Source organism: Eulemur rufifrons, chromosome 7 (genome assembly GCF_041146395.1).
Source record: "Eulemur rufifrons isolate Redbay chromosome 7, OSU_ERuf_1, whole genome shotgun sequence".
NCBI classification, from domain to species: domain Eukaryota; kingdom Metazoa; phylum Chordata; class Mammalia; order Primates; family Lemuridae; genus Eulemur; species Eulemur rufifrons.
The window spans coordinates 217,267,712-217,287,204 of NC_090989.1; the positions used below are offsets into that span (position 1 = coordinate 217,267,712).

Here is a 19,493-nt window from a genome sequence, read left to right on the forward strand (position 1 = left end):
ATCTCAGAGCCCTTTATGATAACACTCAAGTAAATCCATCTGGTTGAGTTAATAATTAGTTTAAATCTGTTACAGGTTAATGATGCATGGCCAAGTCATTGTGGGTACATGATGATACAGTGCATGTGACACAATCTGTAGATAATATTTTGCACTGCCATTCATTTTTCCTGATTTCCTATTCTGATTAGAAAACTAAAAGTCATTTAAGAACAAACAGAACCCTCAAACAAGACGTATATACATATAAGCTGGATTAAGGGGGCTTGGGGGGGAAGCGTCCTCCTAAGGAATCACATAGAGTTTCGGAAGGACCTCTCAGGAACTGAGATAGAACTAAGCCATTTCTATATTTTGAGGTTCCTTGTGTATTACAAAATAAAGAAATGCCAAAATATGTAGCTTATTTATTTAAATATTTACATGTAACCTCAAAATACAACTGTGCTACTCACCAGATAGTTTCCAAATGCACAATGTATACCAGCTCCTGGTGTCTTAGTGAGATGTGGTAATGAGACATGACATGAAAGTTTTCAAATGGACACTGTTTTTCATTCCAGCCAGGACACAAAACTGTGACTATAAGCTCACTGGAAGATATCTCATAAATATACCTGGAGCCAAATGATCTTCCAGCCCATATTCCCAGTATCTCATCCCCTGGGTCCTCAGAAGTTTATTTAGAGATTTGTGAAGTGGACAGGGCCTCTCAGTATCAATTATATAAAAAAGCACAAATAATCTGACACTAAACATCAACAAATACGTAGATACTCATTATCTGTAGCTACGCAAAGATCATGCTCTACCACAAATGCAAATGGATTGTAATTAAGCAAAATCTGACTATCGAGGCATCAAAATACGATAGGGTTGAAAATGAGCTAATGATTCATATGTTTTGATGGTAATGGAAAGGGAGAAGGCTGAGACCAGAGTGGAAGGAGAGTGGATTCTTCCAGGAAAGAGAAGCTCTGAGCTCTGTGGGAACAGCCAGCATCCCAGGTATTGAGAAAGAATGGGTGCAGTCACTGTTCTGAATCCTAGTTACGGATTTAAGATCCCACCCAAGCCCACATTAACCAGGCTCTCTGAAGGTGTGTTTAAAGGCTCTCAGATGTATGAAATGTGCAGCGAGGATTGAGAGCCACTTGAGTCAAGGGAACTGAGGATCAGGGAAAGAAAAGGTTAAGTAAGATGAACTTCAATACTCAGGAATTGGGGAGCTGCAAGGAGCCAGAGCAGGCTGGTTCTAGAATCTGGTATTGGAGTGGGGTGGGGAGGTACCCAGAGCTAGGTCCCTTTGTTCTTTACCTGATAAGTAGAGGAACGTAGCTCTCTGCAGAGGAAAGAACATTCAGATGATTGAAGCTATGGCAAGCTAAACTCAGACAACGTTCTTCTCCACATTAGACTGCATGATGTAGCCATCCCTTATATGTACAGATTTAAACATTCTCAACAATTACCTCCTCTTATCATGTAGTAGAAGAGGTCATACCTCTGCTCAAAACTGTCAAACGGCCTCCTTCCTCACTCAGAAAAAAATCCAAAGTCCTTACTGCACATGGTCTGCAAAACCTACAGTCTTGCTCCTCAAAGTGCTGCCCTAGCAGCAGCAGTGGTAGTACCACATGAGAACTTGCTAGAAACACTGAATCTCCAGCCCCACCTCGGAACTACTCAGTCAGAATCTACACTTTCACAGATCCCCAGGTGTACCAACCGTTGGGATCTATCCCACCTCTCCAGCCCACTCCCAGCACCTCTCCGGCCTGTCTTCTACCACACTCGTGCTCACTCAGCATGGCTGGTCTTGCTATTCCTCCAACATACCAGGTTCTCTCCTGCCCAGGGCCTTTGCACTTGCTGTTCCCTCCACTAGAATGTGCTTCCTCCACATACCTATAACGCTCATTTCTTTCCCTCACCTCCTTCAGATCTTTGCTCATACCACCTTCTCCATGAAAAAAAACTTCCTTCATCATCCTGTTTACAAATGAAAAGAATTTTTCCAGATATTCCTTTTTCCCTTCTTCCCTGCTCTGTTGTTTTTTCTTTTTTTCCGTCTTTGCTATTCTCTATCCATAGCACTTCCCACCATCTTATGTATCTTTTGTTTCTTATTCATTTGATTATTAGCAGTCTCCCTGTGGTAGACTGCAAAATATGACCACAAATTCTTTGTATTTACTTCCATTGAGAGGTAAGATATATATCTCCACCTCTTGAAGCTGGGCTTGGCCCTGTGACTTGTTCTAACCTATGGGATATTAAGCCACCTTACCTTTCTCCTGTAAGTATATAAGTTCCAAGAAGGTAGGGATTTTTGTGCACTGCTGCATCTCCAGGGCTTAGTCCAGTGTTCAGCATAGGGTGGGTATTCTAAAATAATTGCAATGAATGTTGAAGGACAGAATGATAGCAAAAGGAAAACTCACAAGTAAAAGAAATGAATACCAGCCTGAGCAAGAGCGAGACCCCACCTCTACTAAAAATAGAAAGAAATTATATGGACAGCTAAAAATATATAGAGAAAAAATTAGCCGGGCATGGTGGCGCATGCCTGTAGTCCCAGCTACTCGGGAGGCTGAGACAGGAGGATCGCTTGAGCTCAGGAGTTTGAGGTTGCTGTGAGCTAGGCTGACGCCACGGCACTCACTCTAGCCTGGGCAACAGAGTGAGACTCTGTCTCAAAAAAAAAAAAAAAAAAAGAAATGAATAAATGCCAGAGATGGGCCTCCACAGCTGAGAGACTAGAAAGTGGAAGAAAGACTTCCTGGGTTCCCTATAACCCTTGCCTTTTCAGAATTAGATTGAACAAAATAAGATTTTGACTACTTTGGTAATAGAATATTTTAGCAAAAAAAAAATTTACATGTTCACATACAGTGTATCAAATCTATTCAAAATAGCTCTAGTTTCATGACGCTAAACTTGCCTAATTCTGCACAACCATGTGACCTTTAGAATATTTTTCACATTATGCAGCATTTACTCTCGGCGTTTTAAGTTGTTCCGATTTTTAACAGATCGCAAAATCGGCGAACCAAATCACTGCATGTTGCTTCAATTCTGTCTTGCCAAAGAAGAAAAATCTGTTGCTTTGGATTCATTTCAACAGTTGGAAATTCAGGCCATCACATTTTAAATCTCAGATGTTCCCCACTGTGTCCACATCACATAAATCAGTGAGCGTACAGATACCCACATGTTTGTGAAGCCAGTTCTCTAACAGCTAAAGAATGACATCCTTTGGAAAGGGGAGACAAATTTAAGTGGATTCTGCAGCAGTAGGTTTCATAATTCTAGAAGCACAGTGTGGCCCTCAGAGAAGGCACAAGCAAGTTCCACTGGCAAGCAAAAAGAGAGATTCTCTATTAAACAATTTTTTGAAACATAAAATTAATATGTTGTTTTCATTTGATGGGAAAAAATAAAAGACAACCTGCAACACACTAATTTTCTGTCTTCTTGGAAAGAGAAAAAAAAACCCTGAATTTTCTAAAGAGGATTACCAGTCATTAGTAGGTCTGTCTGAACTCACAGCATAAGTCTCATCAAAAGCACTGGAAAGGCCAATACGTAATGTGACGACAAAGAAACAACTCAGAGGAACTAGGCTCTAGGATCTTCAGGGTTTCTTTCAGGAAATCCAAACAACAGAATCACATACACACATTTGCAAATACCTACTATCTGGCTTCTGATTTTTTTCTTTTTTTTTGAACACACATAATTACCAATTAATCAGCAAAATGCATACTGGAAATCACTGAGGTCTTCCTATTAAATCACAGGGCTCTTATCTAGAGTATCACATACTACTTTTTTTTCCCCTTACCACCACATATCTCAGTCTATACTGTGTGCAAAGCAAAGGAGAAAACTATTGAGATTGGACTTTTGTATAGTATCAGTCAGTATGGGCAAGGTTCTGCTGTGGTAACAAATGACCCCATGAATCTCAGTGACGTGAAACAACAAAAGTTTATTTCTAGCTCATGTTATTAGGTCTACTGTGCGTTGGCTAGGAGTGATGTTCACCGTACCCTCAAGAATCCAGATTAATGAGGCATCTACCACCTGGGGCTTTGCCAAGCAACAGGGACAGATCACCACAAATCACTCTCTGTTAATAATGGGACATGTGTCACTTCTGCTCACAGTTCACTGGCCAACAGAAGTCAGTTGGCCACACCTAACTCCAAAGATAAGGATATTAAATCTTATCTCACAGCGGGGAGGAAAACCAGAACTATCCAGTGGAAAGTACTAACAACTGCTGCAGCCTCTGTTTACTCCCTGCCTCCTTTTCCACGCAGCCATGTATCCATTTCAGAATATGTCTCTGAGGGCATTTTAACTGCAGAGCACTCTTCTAGGTGCCATCTGGGACACAAAGATGAATCAGACAGAAATCCTGTCTTTAAGAGGATGACAATCTAGCAGAGGAGATAAAACAGATGACCGATGGATGGGCAGAAGGATAGATAGTTAATCTCTAGCTATACATATAGAAATTGCATGCAAGAAGAAAATGTCAAATGCCAATAAAAAGAAGCATATGAGGTTCAATGAGAGTTTAAACAAAGACATTTCCTTTGAGGAACTGACATCTGAGAAGGGCTCTGCAGAGCAAGTAAGATGTGGACATGTGGATGGATGCCCATGCAGTGAGAAGGACATAAGTAGAGGCAGAAAAGCAGGATATGACAGTTCATGTGCAGAGAATGGCAAAATGGTTAGGCTGACTGATGTTTAGAACATTAAAGGAGGAGGAGGAGGAGGAGGAAGAGAAAGAAAAAGAAGAGGAAGAGGAACTAGTAAAGTCTTCTTGACTGGAGGAAAGGAGGAGACAGTGGGAACAGGGTAAGACGTGCAGTAGTCCAAACAAGAATGGTAGGTCCATCACAATTGAGAGGAGGAAACGGTTCTACTCTCAAACCATACATCCCAGGAGAAAACTCAACTTTCCCATGTCTCTTTTATCTGATCCAGGAGATACAACTCACCTTTCCATCTATCTGCCCAAGCCTGCAGGCCTGGTCATTTGAGGCTTGGATCTTATAAAAGTAAAAGAGGTCAAATGGGGAGAACTATCTCTACTGAGAGACTGGCTTTTGGCCATGTCACCCAACCAAGAGAACATTCTATCATTAAAGGGAGTTAACTCCCAATAAATATTTGTTCTCTTTGTCCTGAGTTTGTTTCCTATCTCCAAGGATGTTTCTGAAGCCACTCCTTAAGGTCTGAGCTGCAGGGCCTAATTTATGTCTGTTTGTTCGGGAGTCTGCACTCCTTCCCCAACTCCAGATTTAACGTCAATGTTTTGGCCCTTCACAATGGCCAATCCCAGTAGGCCCTGTCGTGAGCCTCTGACCATCACAAGCATCTACTGCCTATTTTATACAGAGGTTTAGGACCCTTCGAGTGCACCAAACCTGCTTATGTTCACCACTCCCACTACTTCTACACAGTGAAACCCGCCTGTGATCTGCAACCATTTCTTACTCCGGACCAGCCCCTCCATGGGCAGGGGAGCTCTGTGCTATTCTCCCCACCGCTCCAATAGACAAAAGACTTCCATTGCCACCCCAGGAAGATCAGCACAGCCAGTGGGGTCCTTGCGGCTCACTGGGATCCACAGAGAAGCAATCCTACTCCTAGGATGATCTGGGACTTGGCTCTCAGAGTGGATGCTGTCACACTGTATACTCTGACTCTCACGCCAAGAATGCTCGTGTAAGTCAAAATCAGAAAGAATGACCCCGCTGATGATGCCAAGGTCTGAAACACTAAAAGATAAGGGTTCGGCTATTTCCCAGGAAGCCTGGACTTTAGAATCCATAGACAAATGACTCATCAATCCTAGATTACTGCTTTTTACCATACCCCTTCACAGAATACTGTCAGCCTTCCTTATTGACCAGTAGCAGAGTTTTTTATAATTTTTGTCCAGTATTCAGATTTATTTTGCATGTTATATACATAGCATGTTTGTAAAATACCTTAGGATTCAACCAATATTTAATGATTACTTACACAGAACAAGATACCATGCTACATGCTACAGAGTAATAATTAAGTCCCCCATGGGGGCGGAGGAGAAAAACTTAACTATACTAAATTCCCTAAGAGAATTCTGGGCAAACTGCTGCGGCCGTCAATGAAGTGAAAAATCAAAGCAATTTTACCTACACCTATATTTTACCTACACCTACAGAGCAGGGCATAGAGATGACATTGAGATATGCCTTTAAGAACAGACAGAATTTCCAGAAGAACAACAGGTCAGTGAATATTCCAAGTGGAAAGACTGGCACAGAAATAGAAAAGCATTGAGCATATCTAGTGAACAATGGGAAGGGCAGTCTGGCTTTATTAAGTAAGACATAGAGCAGGAGAGATGATGGAAAAAGCATTTCAGGACAGATTTGTTTATTATTTCAGAATACTATAGGGGTACAAACATTTTGGTTACATGTAATGCATTTGCCTCATCCAAGCCAGGGCTACAAGCGTGCCCTTCCCCCATACACTGTGCCCCGCCTCCATTAGTTGTGAGTTTACCCCCCCAACCCCCCCACACCTGACCAGCACCCAGTGAATATTACTACCATGTGAGCACCTCAGTGTTGATCAGTTAGTACCAATTTGATGGCGAGTACATGTGCAGGACAAAACATAATAGGTACAGGCCTTTAAAGGCCCAGAGAAGGAGTCCATTTTAATGTACTAGGCAAATGGGAGCTACTGGTGGCTCCTGAACAGGTAAATAACATTACCAAAATTAAGCTTTAAGTTCCTGCTCCCCAACCTCAAGCTTGAGGACTTCTTCCCTGTTAACCAGCCTCCATTTACGCGAGCTGGCCTTCTCTTCCTCTGGGGCCTTTGCATTAGTGATCTCTGCATGGGCCTCACCCCTCACCACCTGGTTGGTGCTTTCTTAACACTCAGGCATCTGCTCATGTGTTTCCTCCTCAGTGAGCCTCCCTGACCACCTAAAGGAGTTCTCTCACCCTTGGTCGCATTTTAGTCTGCTAACATGTTGCTTCCAGCAGCTCTCATCATAATTTGAAATTATTTTATTCATTTCATTAGTGGCTTACGGCTTGTCTCCTCCCACTATGATATTAGCACCCTGTGAGCAGACACATGCAGTAGCATTGTGCCTGTTAGAATGGCTGACGAACAACAGGTACTCCATAGCTACTTTTAACAGCTTTATTGAGATATAATTCACCTATTTAAAGTCTACTATTCGATGGTTTTTAGTATATTCACAGAGTTGTGCAAAAACCACCACAATCAATTTTAGAATATTTCCCAACCCCCAAAAGTAATTCCACACCCATTAGCAATCACTCCCCACTCCCCACCAACACTTCCAGCCCGAGGCAACCAATGCTCTACTCTCTGGCTCTATAGATTTGCCAATTCTGGACATTTCAAATAAACAGAATGATGTAATATATGGCCTTTTGTGACTGGTTCCTTTTACTTAGCATAGTATTTTCAAGGTTCATCCATATTGCAGCATGTATCAGAACTTCATTCCTTTTTATTATGGAATAATATTCCATTGCATGGATATACAATATTTTATTTATCCATTCATCAGTTGATAGACTGTTGGTTTTTTCTACTTCTTGGCTTTTATGAACAATGCTGCCATGAACATTTGTCTACAAATTTTTGTGCAGACAAGTGTTTTCATTTCTCCTGGGTATATACTTAGGAGTAAAATTTCTGGGTCATATGGTAGTTTTGTTTAACATTTTTAAGGAACTGCCAGACAGTTTTCAAACTGGTCACACAAACTTTATATTCCCATCAGCAGTGTATGGGGGTTCCAACCAATTTCTCCACATCTTCATCAATGCTTATAATTGTCTTTTTTTTTTTTTTTTTTGAGTCAGAGTCTCACTCTGTTGCCCAGGCTGGAGTACAGTGATGCGATCATAGCTCAGTGAAGCCTTGAACTCCTGGGCTCAAGTGATCCTCCTGCCTCCAGAGTAATTAGGACTACAGGAAAGCACCACCATGCCTGGTTAAGTTTTGGGGTTTTTTTCCTAATTTTTTTGTAGAGATAGGGTCTTGCTATGTTGCTCAGGCTGATCTTAAATTCCTGGCCTCAAGCTATTCTCCTGCCTTGGCCTCCCATAGTGCTGGGATAACAGGCATGAGCTGCCATGCCTGGCCAAGAGTTCTTTATATATTTTAGATCCAAGTCCTCCATCAGATATGATTTGCAAATATGTTCTCCCATTCTGTGTGTTGCCTTTTTACTTCTTGATGGTGTCCTTCAATAACTATTTTGTAAATAAATCAATGAATAGAACTAATCCTTTATGACAATGAAAATCTTTTACCAGCTCATAAATATGTGACAAATTAGTGGCAAGGCAGGACCCAGAAGGGTGACTCAATTCATCTGTTGTAGGCTTTGCATTTCCTTCACTGGCTCCCAAGCATCATTGTCCAACCAGTCCAGAAGCAATGACATCATCCTGTGATGAGTCAAAGAATGCAGCATTTGGCAAATGAGTTCGTGAGGACTAACCAAATAGAAGCAATCCCCAGAGTTAAAAAAATATAAAGAAAAAAGGTTTTGCTGGAAGCCAGCCTGTAATAAATCCTAAGTGGCCTACAATTTAGTTTTCTCTTGAGAAACTCTGAAATTGATGAATGGGGTTCCCCACACACATACACAAACATATTAGTTAAACACAACTAGAGTAGGCACAAGATGAGTAAGCAGTATTCTTCTAAATGTATAGTTACGGATATTTGCTTACAAAATTAAAGGCCCTGGGATTATCTTCCCTTCTTGCATGGTATTCAGAATACCCAGCTTTATTTTGGTTGAGAAACTTTCCACCAGAGAAAACAAGGTACAAGCCTGGGAACAACGATATGGAGGGATCTGGTATATTTTTACAGCTGTAAGAGTTTCTCAGTATAGAAAAATACCAGACTTTAAGTACTTACTACAAAAATATCAGCCCTTTAAGTACTTATTTTTTATATATATATATGTATATATATATATAAACAGTTTGTCATAATGGGAAAGGCTTGCTTTTAATAAATCTTAACTAGGTACAATGCTGGTATGGTATCCAAAATGTAATTTTCCCAGGATAGAATTAACCTCTTCAATAATGTACAGAAGATTAAAATAGAAACTTAAATGCTTATTTTGTGATGCTAACCCTAAATTAATAATCATATTAACATAAAAACATAGAAAATATTACCTAATATTATGTAGAACAATCTAAAAATGTTATGTATTCTAGAGATAATTATCTATAAATAATTTTAAAGACTAGTATTTTAAAATATATCTATATTCCTATAAGGCAGTCAGGTTTAGGCTAAGAATACATAAAAGACATGTTCAGAACACATCTTTGTTGGGCCATATATATACACGTATAGCAAAATACATGACATGTAAATAAATTCTAGCTATATCTATTATAATACAGAGATAGAAGGCAAACTATGTGACAACCTAAGCTGGAAGTCAACCTAACATGTCACATAGTATATACCATTTTAAAATCATCCTTAAATATTATGTCTGGTTTTACATTCTCTGTTTCCACCATTCCCTCTATATTCAGTGTTCAACGAAATCTTCAGTTTTTAAATCAAATATGGGAAGGCACATTTGGGAGTTGAAAGCAGTCACCCATATGTCTGTCTTTAGCCCTTAAGTTGGTACAGGACCTGCAGTGCATATAATAGCACATCAATGTGCAAAGCAAAGATAATACCTACATTTATCCAAGGAGAATTGAAATACGGAGTAAACTTCATGTTTATCTGCCCAGTGGATACACCAGCACAAATTACTTGGCATCCTCATCTTATCCATACTGATAACACTTCCAACATCCCAGATTCAGTTTCTTGACTCTTTCCAACCCACCAGCCTTTACCTGTTCTCTATCTGGTCAGCCCACCTACATCTTCACACCTGGGACCTTATCATCAAGCAGAACAACTCTAGTAGCTTACAAAACAAACAAAAAAAATACCCTCTGGGATGGCTCTCATCTTTACGCTTCTACCACTCTTATCACACTGGCTGCCCATTTTTTATTTTGAACTTAAAGCCCTTACACCAGCCCTATTCCTTGGTCCAACAGTCCTAGTTTGGCCTCACCACGGTGCTCACAGCCTGTACACTGTGGTCAACCATCTCAGAGCTGCCTCCCCCCCTCATACTCAAGAACTATTCACCCCCTAGTTCCTCAGAGTCTTTCTTTTTGTCTTCACCCCTACTCTGGTAAATTCTAACTCCCTGTTTTGTTCTTTTCTAATACCAGGCTCCTGAGCATTAGAGAGAAAGGCACAAAACAATACAGACTGGTTCATTGTTTCACTCATTCATTTAAACACTACTTACAGAGCAATGACTAAGTACAAGCAGCAAATAACCTCATTGCTATTTGGCAATTCTTTTTATAGTCATCAATCATTGATTATCATTGGCATTTCCTAAAGATGCTCCAAAATAATACTGGAGCATCTGGACATCAATTTCACCCAGTTCCCCCTACTGCTCTGCAGGTGGACTTCATCTCTTACGTGACTAATGAGATCAAGGCCACTTTGCAGACATGCTGACTTCCTTTTCTCCCCAGCGTGAACTCTGCCTCTCCACTCATCTTTCATTCCTCTTTAATCTCAGAGGCACCAATGTTCCTCTTCCTTTCCAAACCTATTCTTTACTCCTCTCTCCTAAGCCCTTCATACCTCCTGTCTCACATGCCCACTGTGCTTCTCCTGTGCCACACACTGTCACAGGTGCAAGGGATACAATCACAAGTGAGGCACCACCCTGCTCTCTAGGTGCTCACCAGTTAGTACAAGGACAGGTGTATAATTTACACACACAGATATTCATACAATTAGGGTGACTATATCATTTCTCTTCCAAACTCAGACATGTTTGAGAGTAAAAGGGGATGTGAAAAATAATTAATGGGGTCAACCGATTTACTGCAAGTTTAAAAAATTTTTTAAACAAGAAATAACTGACATTTACTGAGTATGTACTATGTGCCAGGTACTATTCTAACTACTTTTAATATAATCTTCACAACAATCTTATGAGGGAATTACTCTTACTATATCCTTTTCACACATGAAGAAACAGATCCAGAGAGCTTGAGATGTTTGCCTAGGGTTCCCCAGGTGGGAAGTGACAGCATTAGGATTCAAACTCTTTTAATTCTACACCTAGGATCCTAACTACTCCAGTGCATTGACAAGAAAGAGATGAAGGGAGAGAATGTAGGCGGGTAGGTAGGTAGAAGCAGACGTGCAATGAACGCTTTTGTATTTACTTTCTCTACTGCCCCACAACCCAACTTCCACTCCACTATTCAACCAAGCATTGGTGCTAAGAGCACTGGAGACATCCTTATTGCCTAATCCACACCCTACTGGATTTAGATGTGTTTCAGAATTCAGAATTCTTCAGGTGAGGAAAGTACAACAGGGCATATACTAGACCTTCAATATAGCTTCTTGTCCTACATGATAATGTTGAAAAACTCCTAGCCTAGGCATTTAGGGCCTATGTAATCTGATTTGTAGTGGGGTTTTTCCTTGTCCCATATCTGTTTTTCCTTATTCTAGTAACAGCATCCCATTTTCCTTTGGGGAGCTGTCCCTCCCCAGCTGGTAGACTGCCATCAAGGGTCAACATTTCCCTCACTTCAAGAGTAGACATGTGACCCAATCTGACCCGCTCAAATACTGCTACCCCCTTGGACAAAGTGATCGGGCCACATGTGGGAATATGACCCCACTCAATGATCAGGACCAATGAGAGTCTTTTTCAGGGGTTAATGTCAATACTGGGTTAAAAAGGTACCAAGAATCATATGAACTTTGCCGCTTTGTGGAAAGCGCCTGAGAATGAAGCTAACATAGGAAAATGGAGAAACAGCGACATTAGCACTGCCCCTGGCTTTTCAGCTAGACAGCCCACAATCACTTTTTTTAAAACTCTTGGATTTAGTGTGTTTCAGAATTTAGAATTCTTCAGCTGAGAAAAGTACAATGAGGCACATACTGGAGTATATTATATACACCTCTACCTGGATCAAGAACAACATCCCCATTAATCAAACTCATTAATATTTCTGCAACAAAAGAAATGAATGCCCTAATTAATGTCAGGTTAGGTCAGGACAGGTTTTGTCATAAGGAAGGTGTAGATCAGGTAAGATCTGGTTACAAAAAAGTTTCAGCTTCTGTTTTTCAGAACTGCACACGAAGGCATGTGGATCTGTTTAAACCAAGAAATTCCCTGTTTCCTTATCTGCTTGCTTGTTAGTTTTATTTAAGCAATATGAGGTTGGTTTCAACACTTGCACCTGAAAGAGTCCCATCTATATTTCTCCTGGGCCAATCTGTGTGTCAGTTTTATTTCCCACTACTCTTACATACGAATTTTGATTCTTTGAATAAAAAAAATCTTGCAAGCTCCACATTGTGTATATCTTATAAACCAGCGCTGTCTAACCAGGAGATGAGGAGCTTTGCTCGGCTGATTTTCTTGTCAGTTGCTCCAGCCCCAGACCTAGCTCCACAGCTCTTAGGGAAAAGGTGTAGCTATCGCACCCTCTTAGGAGAGAATCAGGCACAACACAGACTCCTCTTCCTTTCACCCCCCGCCCCATAACCTCAGGGTTGTAACCTCAGGTTATAACCTCAGGGGCAATCACAAGAATCTGGAAAATCACAAATTGCTTCACTACAGAAACCCCCACTAACAACGGTATTCTCCTATTTTCCTTTGAGCAGCCTTTGCATCTCCTTGGTGTCCTTACAGATCATGTAATGCTCCCTATGCCTTATTTTAGTTATATATGCAAACTGGTTTTCACAGCAATCCTGTGAGGTGGATGGAGCAGGTTATTATGGTCCCTTATTTGAAAAATGAGGAAGTGAGGGTCAGGTTGGTTAATAATAGGAAAGATCCTGGAGTTTCACGCAAACCTGACTCCTAGTCATGTTTTGTTTCTGGTCTCACTTTACTCCCAGGATTAACTCAAATTGAAGAGTTTATTGGCATTGATTGTTCTTCCCTGGTCCCCTTAGACATAGAGATGTATAATCTGTTGAAACTAGTGAGAACATTGCATGAGTAATTTTACTCTAAACTACATGCAAATTTTATTTTGAAAAAAATAAAAATTAACTGGCGTATATATATAACTGATATACATATATTTTTTACAGCATGCATGAATATCTAAAAGCATTTATTTTTACCAGCCAGGAAGCCAAAGTCAGCTTCCTTGTCATTGAATCCAACCTGAATTAACTGAATAGTAAAAGTCTCAAGGCAGTGCAATGCCTGGAGCTACTTCAGCTTGGGGAAAACCCAGACACTGCTTCGCATAACTTGAACTGACCACAACACAAATACCCCTCCCTGCCCAGGGGATACTTCTGGGTCAGGACTCCCTCTCTCAGCCAAAGAGTCAGACATTGCTGAAAATTTTCCCAGCATACTACCCTGTTTCTCTGGCTGACCTTTAAGGTTAGGACCTCTGGCTATAAGCCCATGAAAGACAGTGATAAGGCAAATTCAGCCTCCTTTGGGCTCACAAAAATGCAGTTTTTCATTTCAAATAGTCCCCCCCAATTCCTGAATGACCACATACAAGCCACTCCTTGCTATGAGGTTAATGCAACAGACCCACCATCATTGGGCGTGCACTCTGAATTGCTTTTTCCACGAAAGGTTCCTCTACCCTCTATTTACCTCATTGTAAGAAATATGCATGTGAAGAGTGGCAAGCAGAGGTCAGGGCTGAGGTTTCTGGGTGAGAAGAGCTGCCCTGTGCAAAGCCAGATACATCACACAGGGATCAACATGGGACTACAACATCAATTTACTCTTCTATTTACAAAATGCCTAAGAATTTACTGGAGGGGTGCAGTCCACTCCCTTATAACCCATCAGACTAGCCATGGCCCCTATTCCCAATGCCATCCATAAGCACTCAGAACTCACTCCCTATTGCAAATCAACATTTCAAGCACCCATATTACTCACAGGTCAAAATTAACCAGCAGGGTAGGAGGCCTACACAACATCTCTGAACAGCGTTCCTCCTTCTAAAATATTTCTTCTTAACTACTCAAAAAATGCTTCCTCCAACTTTACTCATACAAACTACATTCAGAATCAAGTAAGATATAAATTCAAGTATGATTTAACCATAATTCTTTAGATATTTTTCTTCCCTTTCTTCCATCTCCTATAATATATCCTATAATATTTAATGGGATATAACAAGAATCAATGAGGGAAGAGAGCACAGCTATGGGAAATCAGCCATAATTGTCTAGAATCCAACATAAAACTATTTTTAAACTATTTTAAATTGTGAGTTGAAATGGAAAATCATTTTCCCTGTCTACAAGCTATGATTTAGCTTCTTCTAACTCAGCCATCAAAAATTTATTTTCCTCACCTTCACATTTTGCATCTTCCATTTTAAAAATGTCTTCCTTTCTCCATATCAAAAAGTTTGGATCTCATTTATTTCAACCTTTCTCCTCGGATTCAGATTCAACAAACCTTTCACTGCAAGCCTAACTATGTGCTGAGCAATGCATAGTTAACTCACTCTATTATCTAGAGATTTATCATTTTACAGATGAAGGAACAGGGACTCCATTAAGTTCAGTGACTTTCCTGCTTTCACGGCCTCAAAAGTGGCCCCTCCAGAGTTTCCAGGTCCACACGCTGTCAGTGGGGGCTCCAGGTAAAATATTTCCCCATAATGGCTGGCATTTGGTTTTATCCTTCTGGGGTCTTGTTCAAGACAGGTTATATAGTTTGGGGAGAGGGTTTTGCTACTGGTATTCTCGGGCCTGAAATCAAGGATTATAAGCAACTCACAGAAGGATAAATACAGCTATTGCACATTGCAAGCAATCTGTTCACAGGGGGCCCTTCTCCCTGGATTCAAATAACCAGACATTAATTCCTCTTCACAGATTTACTCTAAACGAAGGCCCACAATTAACAATATGTCAGGTCTTATTCCTTTACATTATTTCAATTCTCTAACCAGTAGATTGTTAGCTCAAAGGGTCAGAGCACAGCATTAGTGAAAGAGGACAAAGGCCTCTTCCTCCATCCCCTGTGCAGGCCAACAGACATGCACACCTCCCACCCTTGGCCAGCTCAGCAGGCGCTGGTCAGCCTAGGTACTAAGAGGGCTTGTAGTTAGAGCTTGCAGGAGAAGAAAGGCAGGGCATTCCATAGCTGACTCTAATACCAAGCAAAATATGATACATGCTGACATGACAACTACTAACAATGATTGTGGTTAAGTATCAGTTCAGAATTTCAAGGCATAACCATTCACAAAATATAAATACTTTATGAAAACCTACCAAAATATAATGCTATCTCTATAACCAAAGCCAAGGAAACCCTCATTTTTGTTCCCTTCCAGAAATCAAGCTCGTCCTTTTTGCTTGTTTGTTTGCTTCCTTTTTGTGTTACTCTGCACATCTTATCTTTTATGAACTGAAGAGGCATGCCTATTATTTTGCATAGAAATCTCCAGGCCAGAAATTTTAACTCTAGTGGCTAAGATGCTACACATTACATTGATATCCGAGTAGATGGTCAAAACTGTACCTAAAGTGGTAAAAATTCACTACCTTACTCACCTAGAAGAAAATCATACTGAAGATACCCAAAACACTACTAGTATAGTAAATGACTTTAGAAATAATGACAGATTTCAGTTCCCACCTGCTACACAGGCGATGAGACAGACCCCAAGCCCAAATGGGTACAAACAGGAGAACATTCCAGAGACATTTGCTAATTAGTTACTGCCCTCAACTGATCCACAGCTGGCTTATTGAAGGAAAGAAGTAACAAAAGGATGTCTCAAGTGTTAAAAGGTCAGAGCAGTAAAGAATGAATAAGAAATACATTTGGCCCTTACAGTGCAATGATATTGCACGTGTGAACTCAATTTACTACCCTAAAGACTTAGCATAGGCTTAAGTCCCTTTGATCTACAGAGGAAATGCTTCACACTGTAGAATGGCTGATCTTTTTACGCTGGTTCAAGGGGTCTTCTGTAACCTCTATAGGTACTAAATTTCCTCACTGGTGTTGTAAAAACCACAATAAATAGTACTTGGTGTTACTTGTACGTAAACTTTGTTAGTATTACTTTCTAAATGAAAAGGCATGAATCTTCATTATAAGGCCCTTTGTAAAAAGTCAGGCAGAGGTTGCAGACCATTGTAATGTTTGCTTGTTCAAAAGTGGGTCGGGTGACAATTTCTCCCCTCTCACTATGCCAGATTCTGCAATATCTAAGTTCTACTTAATTAGTGCAGAAAGATACAGGTGTTTCTGCCCTTGCAAGTCATGAAGTTGTTTTTTTTATAAATTCAGGTTTGTTTGAACTAGATATCTGTGAATTAAGAATGGATATTTGCTTCCAGCCTACTGAGCCATTAAATCAGAATTCAGGGAAATGTGGATTTTATTTTCTTCCTCCTTTTTTTGGAGGAGTTCCCTAAAAGGCTGGATCCGTGGGGGACTGGGCCTGAAGGAGAAAGTTCTAGGTCTGAATCATGGCTTTGCCATTGTCTAGGTGGGTGACCCTGTGGGTGTCAACTTCTCAAGAGTCTTAGTTTCCTAATCTGCTGTATGTGAAGTAATATTCACCAAACAAGGTTTTTGAGAGTAAGAAAGAAGGCTATGTTTAAGAACGTATTCTTCCAAATATGCCTGGCATATGAGAGATGCTCAGTGTTAGCCGAACCTGATAGATAAGTCTTCTGGAAAGCTTACCGTGACTACTTTCAGTGCTAGTGTTCCCAGTCCAACTTTAAGTTCATATAGAAAAACCTGAACGGACTCTGTGTTTTCTTCCAGAGAAAAAGAAGCCAATAGACTCCTAACAAGCCATTAGAATGGAACTCTTCTGCAGATGACAGGCACTCAGGCAACAAAATCTGGCTGGCTTCCCTTACTTCCTTGGGGGGAGGGAAGATACAAACCATGCCCCTTGCCCTAGTGACAGTCCTCCACAGGGCTGGCTTCTCTGGAATATATCCTCCCTCTGGGCGGGCAAAGAGCAGGACCTCGCGCTCCAGCTCCTCTGAACCCTCCCGCGCTCCCCAGCTCTGCCTCCTCTCCTGATATCACGTCCCCCAGGCAGCCAGGAGGGGGGTCCCCGCGTTCCTGGGTGTGGAACTCAATGGCCTCAGAAACCATCTGTGTGTTCTTGCTCCACCGGCAAGAGCCGGCACCTTCTCTCCCTTCCCCCTGGCACAGCACGCAGGGTGCGTGCACCCCGAGCAGTCCCCAAAGCGCACCCGCTGGAAGGCCGCCACCCATCACCCGGCCTTCCATCCCAGCGGAGTCTCCCCTGAGCCTGGCCAAGGCCCCCTCCTCGGGTCAGCCCCAGAGAAGCTTACAGTGGGGGAGCATCAACCCACTTACCCAGCCCTCTCCACCCCCATTTCTCTCAGGGACATGGGGGGAACAGAACGAGGAAGCCAAGACCATGTAGCCGGAGTACCTGCAAATCTGTTGCTCTTCCAATCATCCCCATAACATCACCTCAATTTATTGGCATCTCCCTCCAGCAGGGCAGTTCTGCCAAAAGCCCGCGAGCAACACCCCACGAAAACCCCGCGCCCCCGCTGCCCGCCCAACTCTCGCCCACAGCTCAGACTCCCCGTCTTCCCGAAGCAGAACCCGGTCAGCGGGGTTCAGAAGTTTCCCACCTCCCCGCTTCCAACCCCTTCCCGGGAGCCCCCAGGCGGATCCGGCTCAAGACGAGGTAGCGGGGAGGTCTCCCCCAAATCTGCGCTCACCGCGCGTCCCGCCCCCCCCCCTTTTCCCTGCCCCTCTTTTCTCCTCCCCTCCAGCTCCAGACCCCGCGCCTCCAGCGTCTCCAGCGCCAGCGGTTCTCTCGCCCAAGAAGAGGAAACTTCTTTCTGGGCTAAATTCAGGTCCGAGCAGGAAAGGGTTTCCCCTCCCCGCCGGCACCAGGGGCGCGCTCACCTCCTAACCCCCCAAAGACCTCATTTCCCCTTTTCCCCACGCCCACCCTCTGAGCCGTTTCCTCAGGCTACTAGTGCTATTTAGAATTTCCAGGTCAAAAGGTTCATTCGTGTCTGAAACCACCACGGGGGCACTCCGGATTTTTCCAGAGACCCTACTAGTCCCGCGTGGCTCGCAAAAGACAAGTAAACAAAACACGAATCCCGGCAACTTTGGGGTGTGTGTGTCTGTGTGTGAGAGAGAGCGCGCGAGAGACAGTGCATCGCCCAGGAGTTAGGGCAACAGCTGCTCGAGCACATCTGGAAGAGGGGGAGGGGGTCGACGCGGAGGGGACAAGAAGCCCCCAGCAGCTTCAGGGCTGAGGGCCCGTCCAGCCTGTCGTTAGTTACCTGTCCTATGTTGATGAATCCGTACTTGCTGGCTATGCGGTCGGCCTCCGGGAAGCCGCCGGTGATTTTGACTGCCCAGTGGTTGGTGTAGACGCGCGTCCGGCACACGGGGAGCAGGCAGCCCCCGAGCAGCGCCAGCACACACAGCAGGTCCAGCCGTCCCGGGCAGCAGCAGCGGCTCCCCCAGCCCATGGTCCCGGCGCCTCGCTGCTCCCCCGCTCGCTGGCTGGCTCCGCGCACTAAGCGGCGCGCAAACTAACTTCTCCGGCCTGGGCCGCCCCGGCGCGCAGCCCCGGGCCGTCGCGGCTCGCAGCCCCGGGCGATCGGCAGGAGGCGGCGAGCCCCGGCAGGGAGCAGAGCAGCGAGCCCCGCACCGGTTCCTAGACCATTCCTGGGGCTGCGGGGACCTGTGCTCCCTGCTCTACGGCCCGCGGGGAGGTCGGTGGTGCTCCCTGGCTCGGGCGCAGGAGGCGGCTGAGTGGCGCGGGCGCCCTCCGCAGTTGGGTCTCGTCCGGCTCGGCTCCCGGACTCTCCGACCAGCTCTCGCTCCTCCCGGGGCCCCCGAGCGCGACGGAGATGGCCGGCGGGGGCGGTTGCAGGCAGCGGCCGGGCGCCCCCTCTGCTGGCCCGGGCTCTGAGCGCTCGCTTGATCGCTCCCTGCGCTCCCTCTGGCTCGGAGCAGCGCGCGGGGATTCTGAGTGGCAATGGCAGCAGCGCCTGCTCTGCATAAATGACTCCCCCACCCCTTAACACCCCTCCTTTCCCACATCCCCCTCCTCCTCTCCCTCCTCCTCTCCCTCCTCCGCCCTCCCGAAAGCGGCCGCAGCCAGGCGCCAACCAGGTCCTAGCGCCTCCGGCTTCTCCCAGCTGTAATCTCCAGGGTCCGGGGCAGCAAAGGCCAGTCTTTCCAAAAGGCTGAGAGGTCTGGGTGTTATCCCGTTTTCTCCCCTCCCTGCTGGATGTGTATGAATTTACCACCACTTCCCGAAAGATTACAGAGATAT

The 19,493-nt window shown here is 43.6% G+C and overlaps 1 protein-coding gene across 4 annotated transcripts in view; it reads right to left on the minus strand.

Moving 5' to 3' along the window:
- PCSK5 (proprotein convertase subtilisin/kexin type 5) overlaps positions 1 to 19,192 on the minus strand; it is a 413,377-nt gene extending 394,185 nt beyond the window's left edge. For 3 of the 4 annotated variants that reach the window (XM_069476379.1, XM_069476378.1, XM_069476377.1), the window contains exon 1: positions 18,490 to 19,135. In XM_069476379.1, the coding sequence (XP_069332480.1) occupies positions 18,490 to 18,681 (192 nt within the window). In that variant the 5' untranslated portion in view covers positions 18,682 to 19,135. Of the gene's footprint in view, positions 1 to 18,489 lie in introns of all 4 variants that reach the window. The other variant, XM_069476380.1, reaches the window with a different exon arrangement.
- Between the last annotated feature and the right edge of the window lie 301 nt (positions 19,193 to 19,493).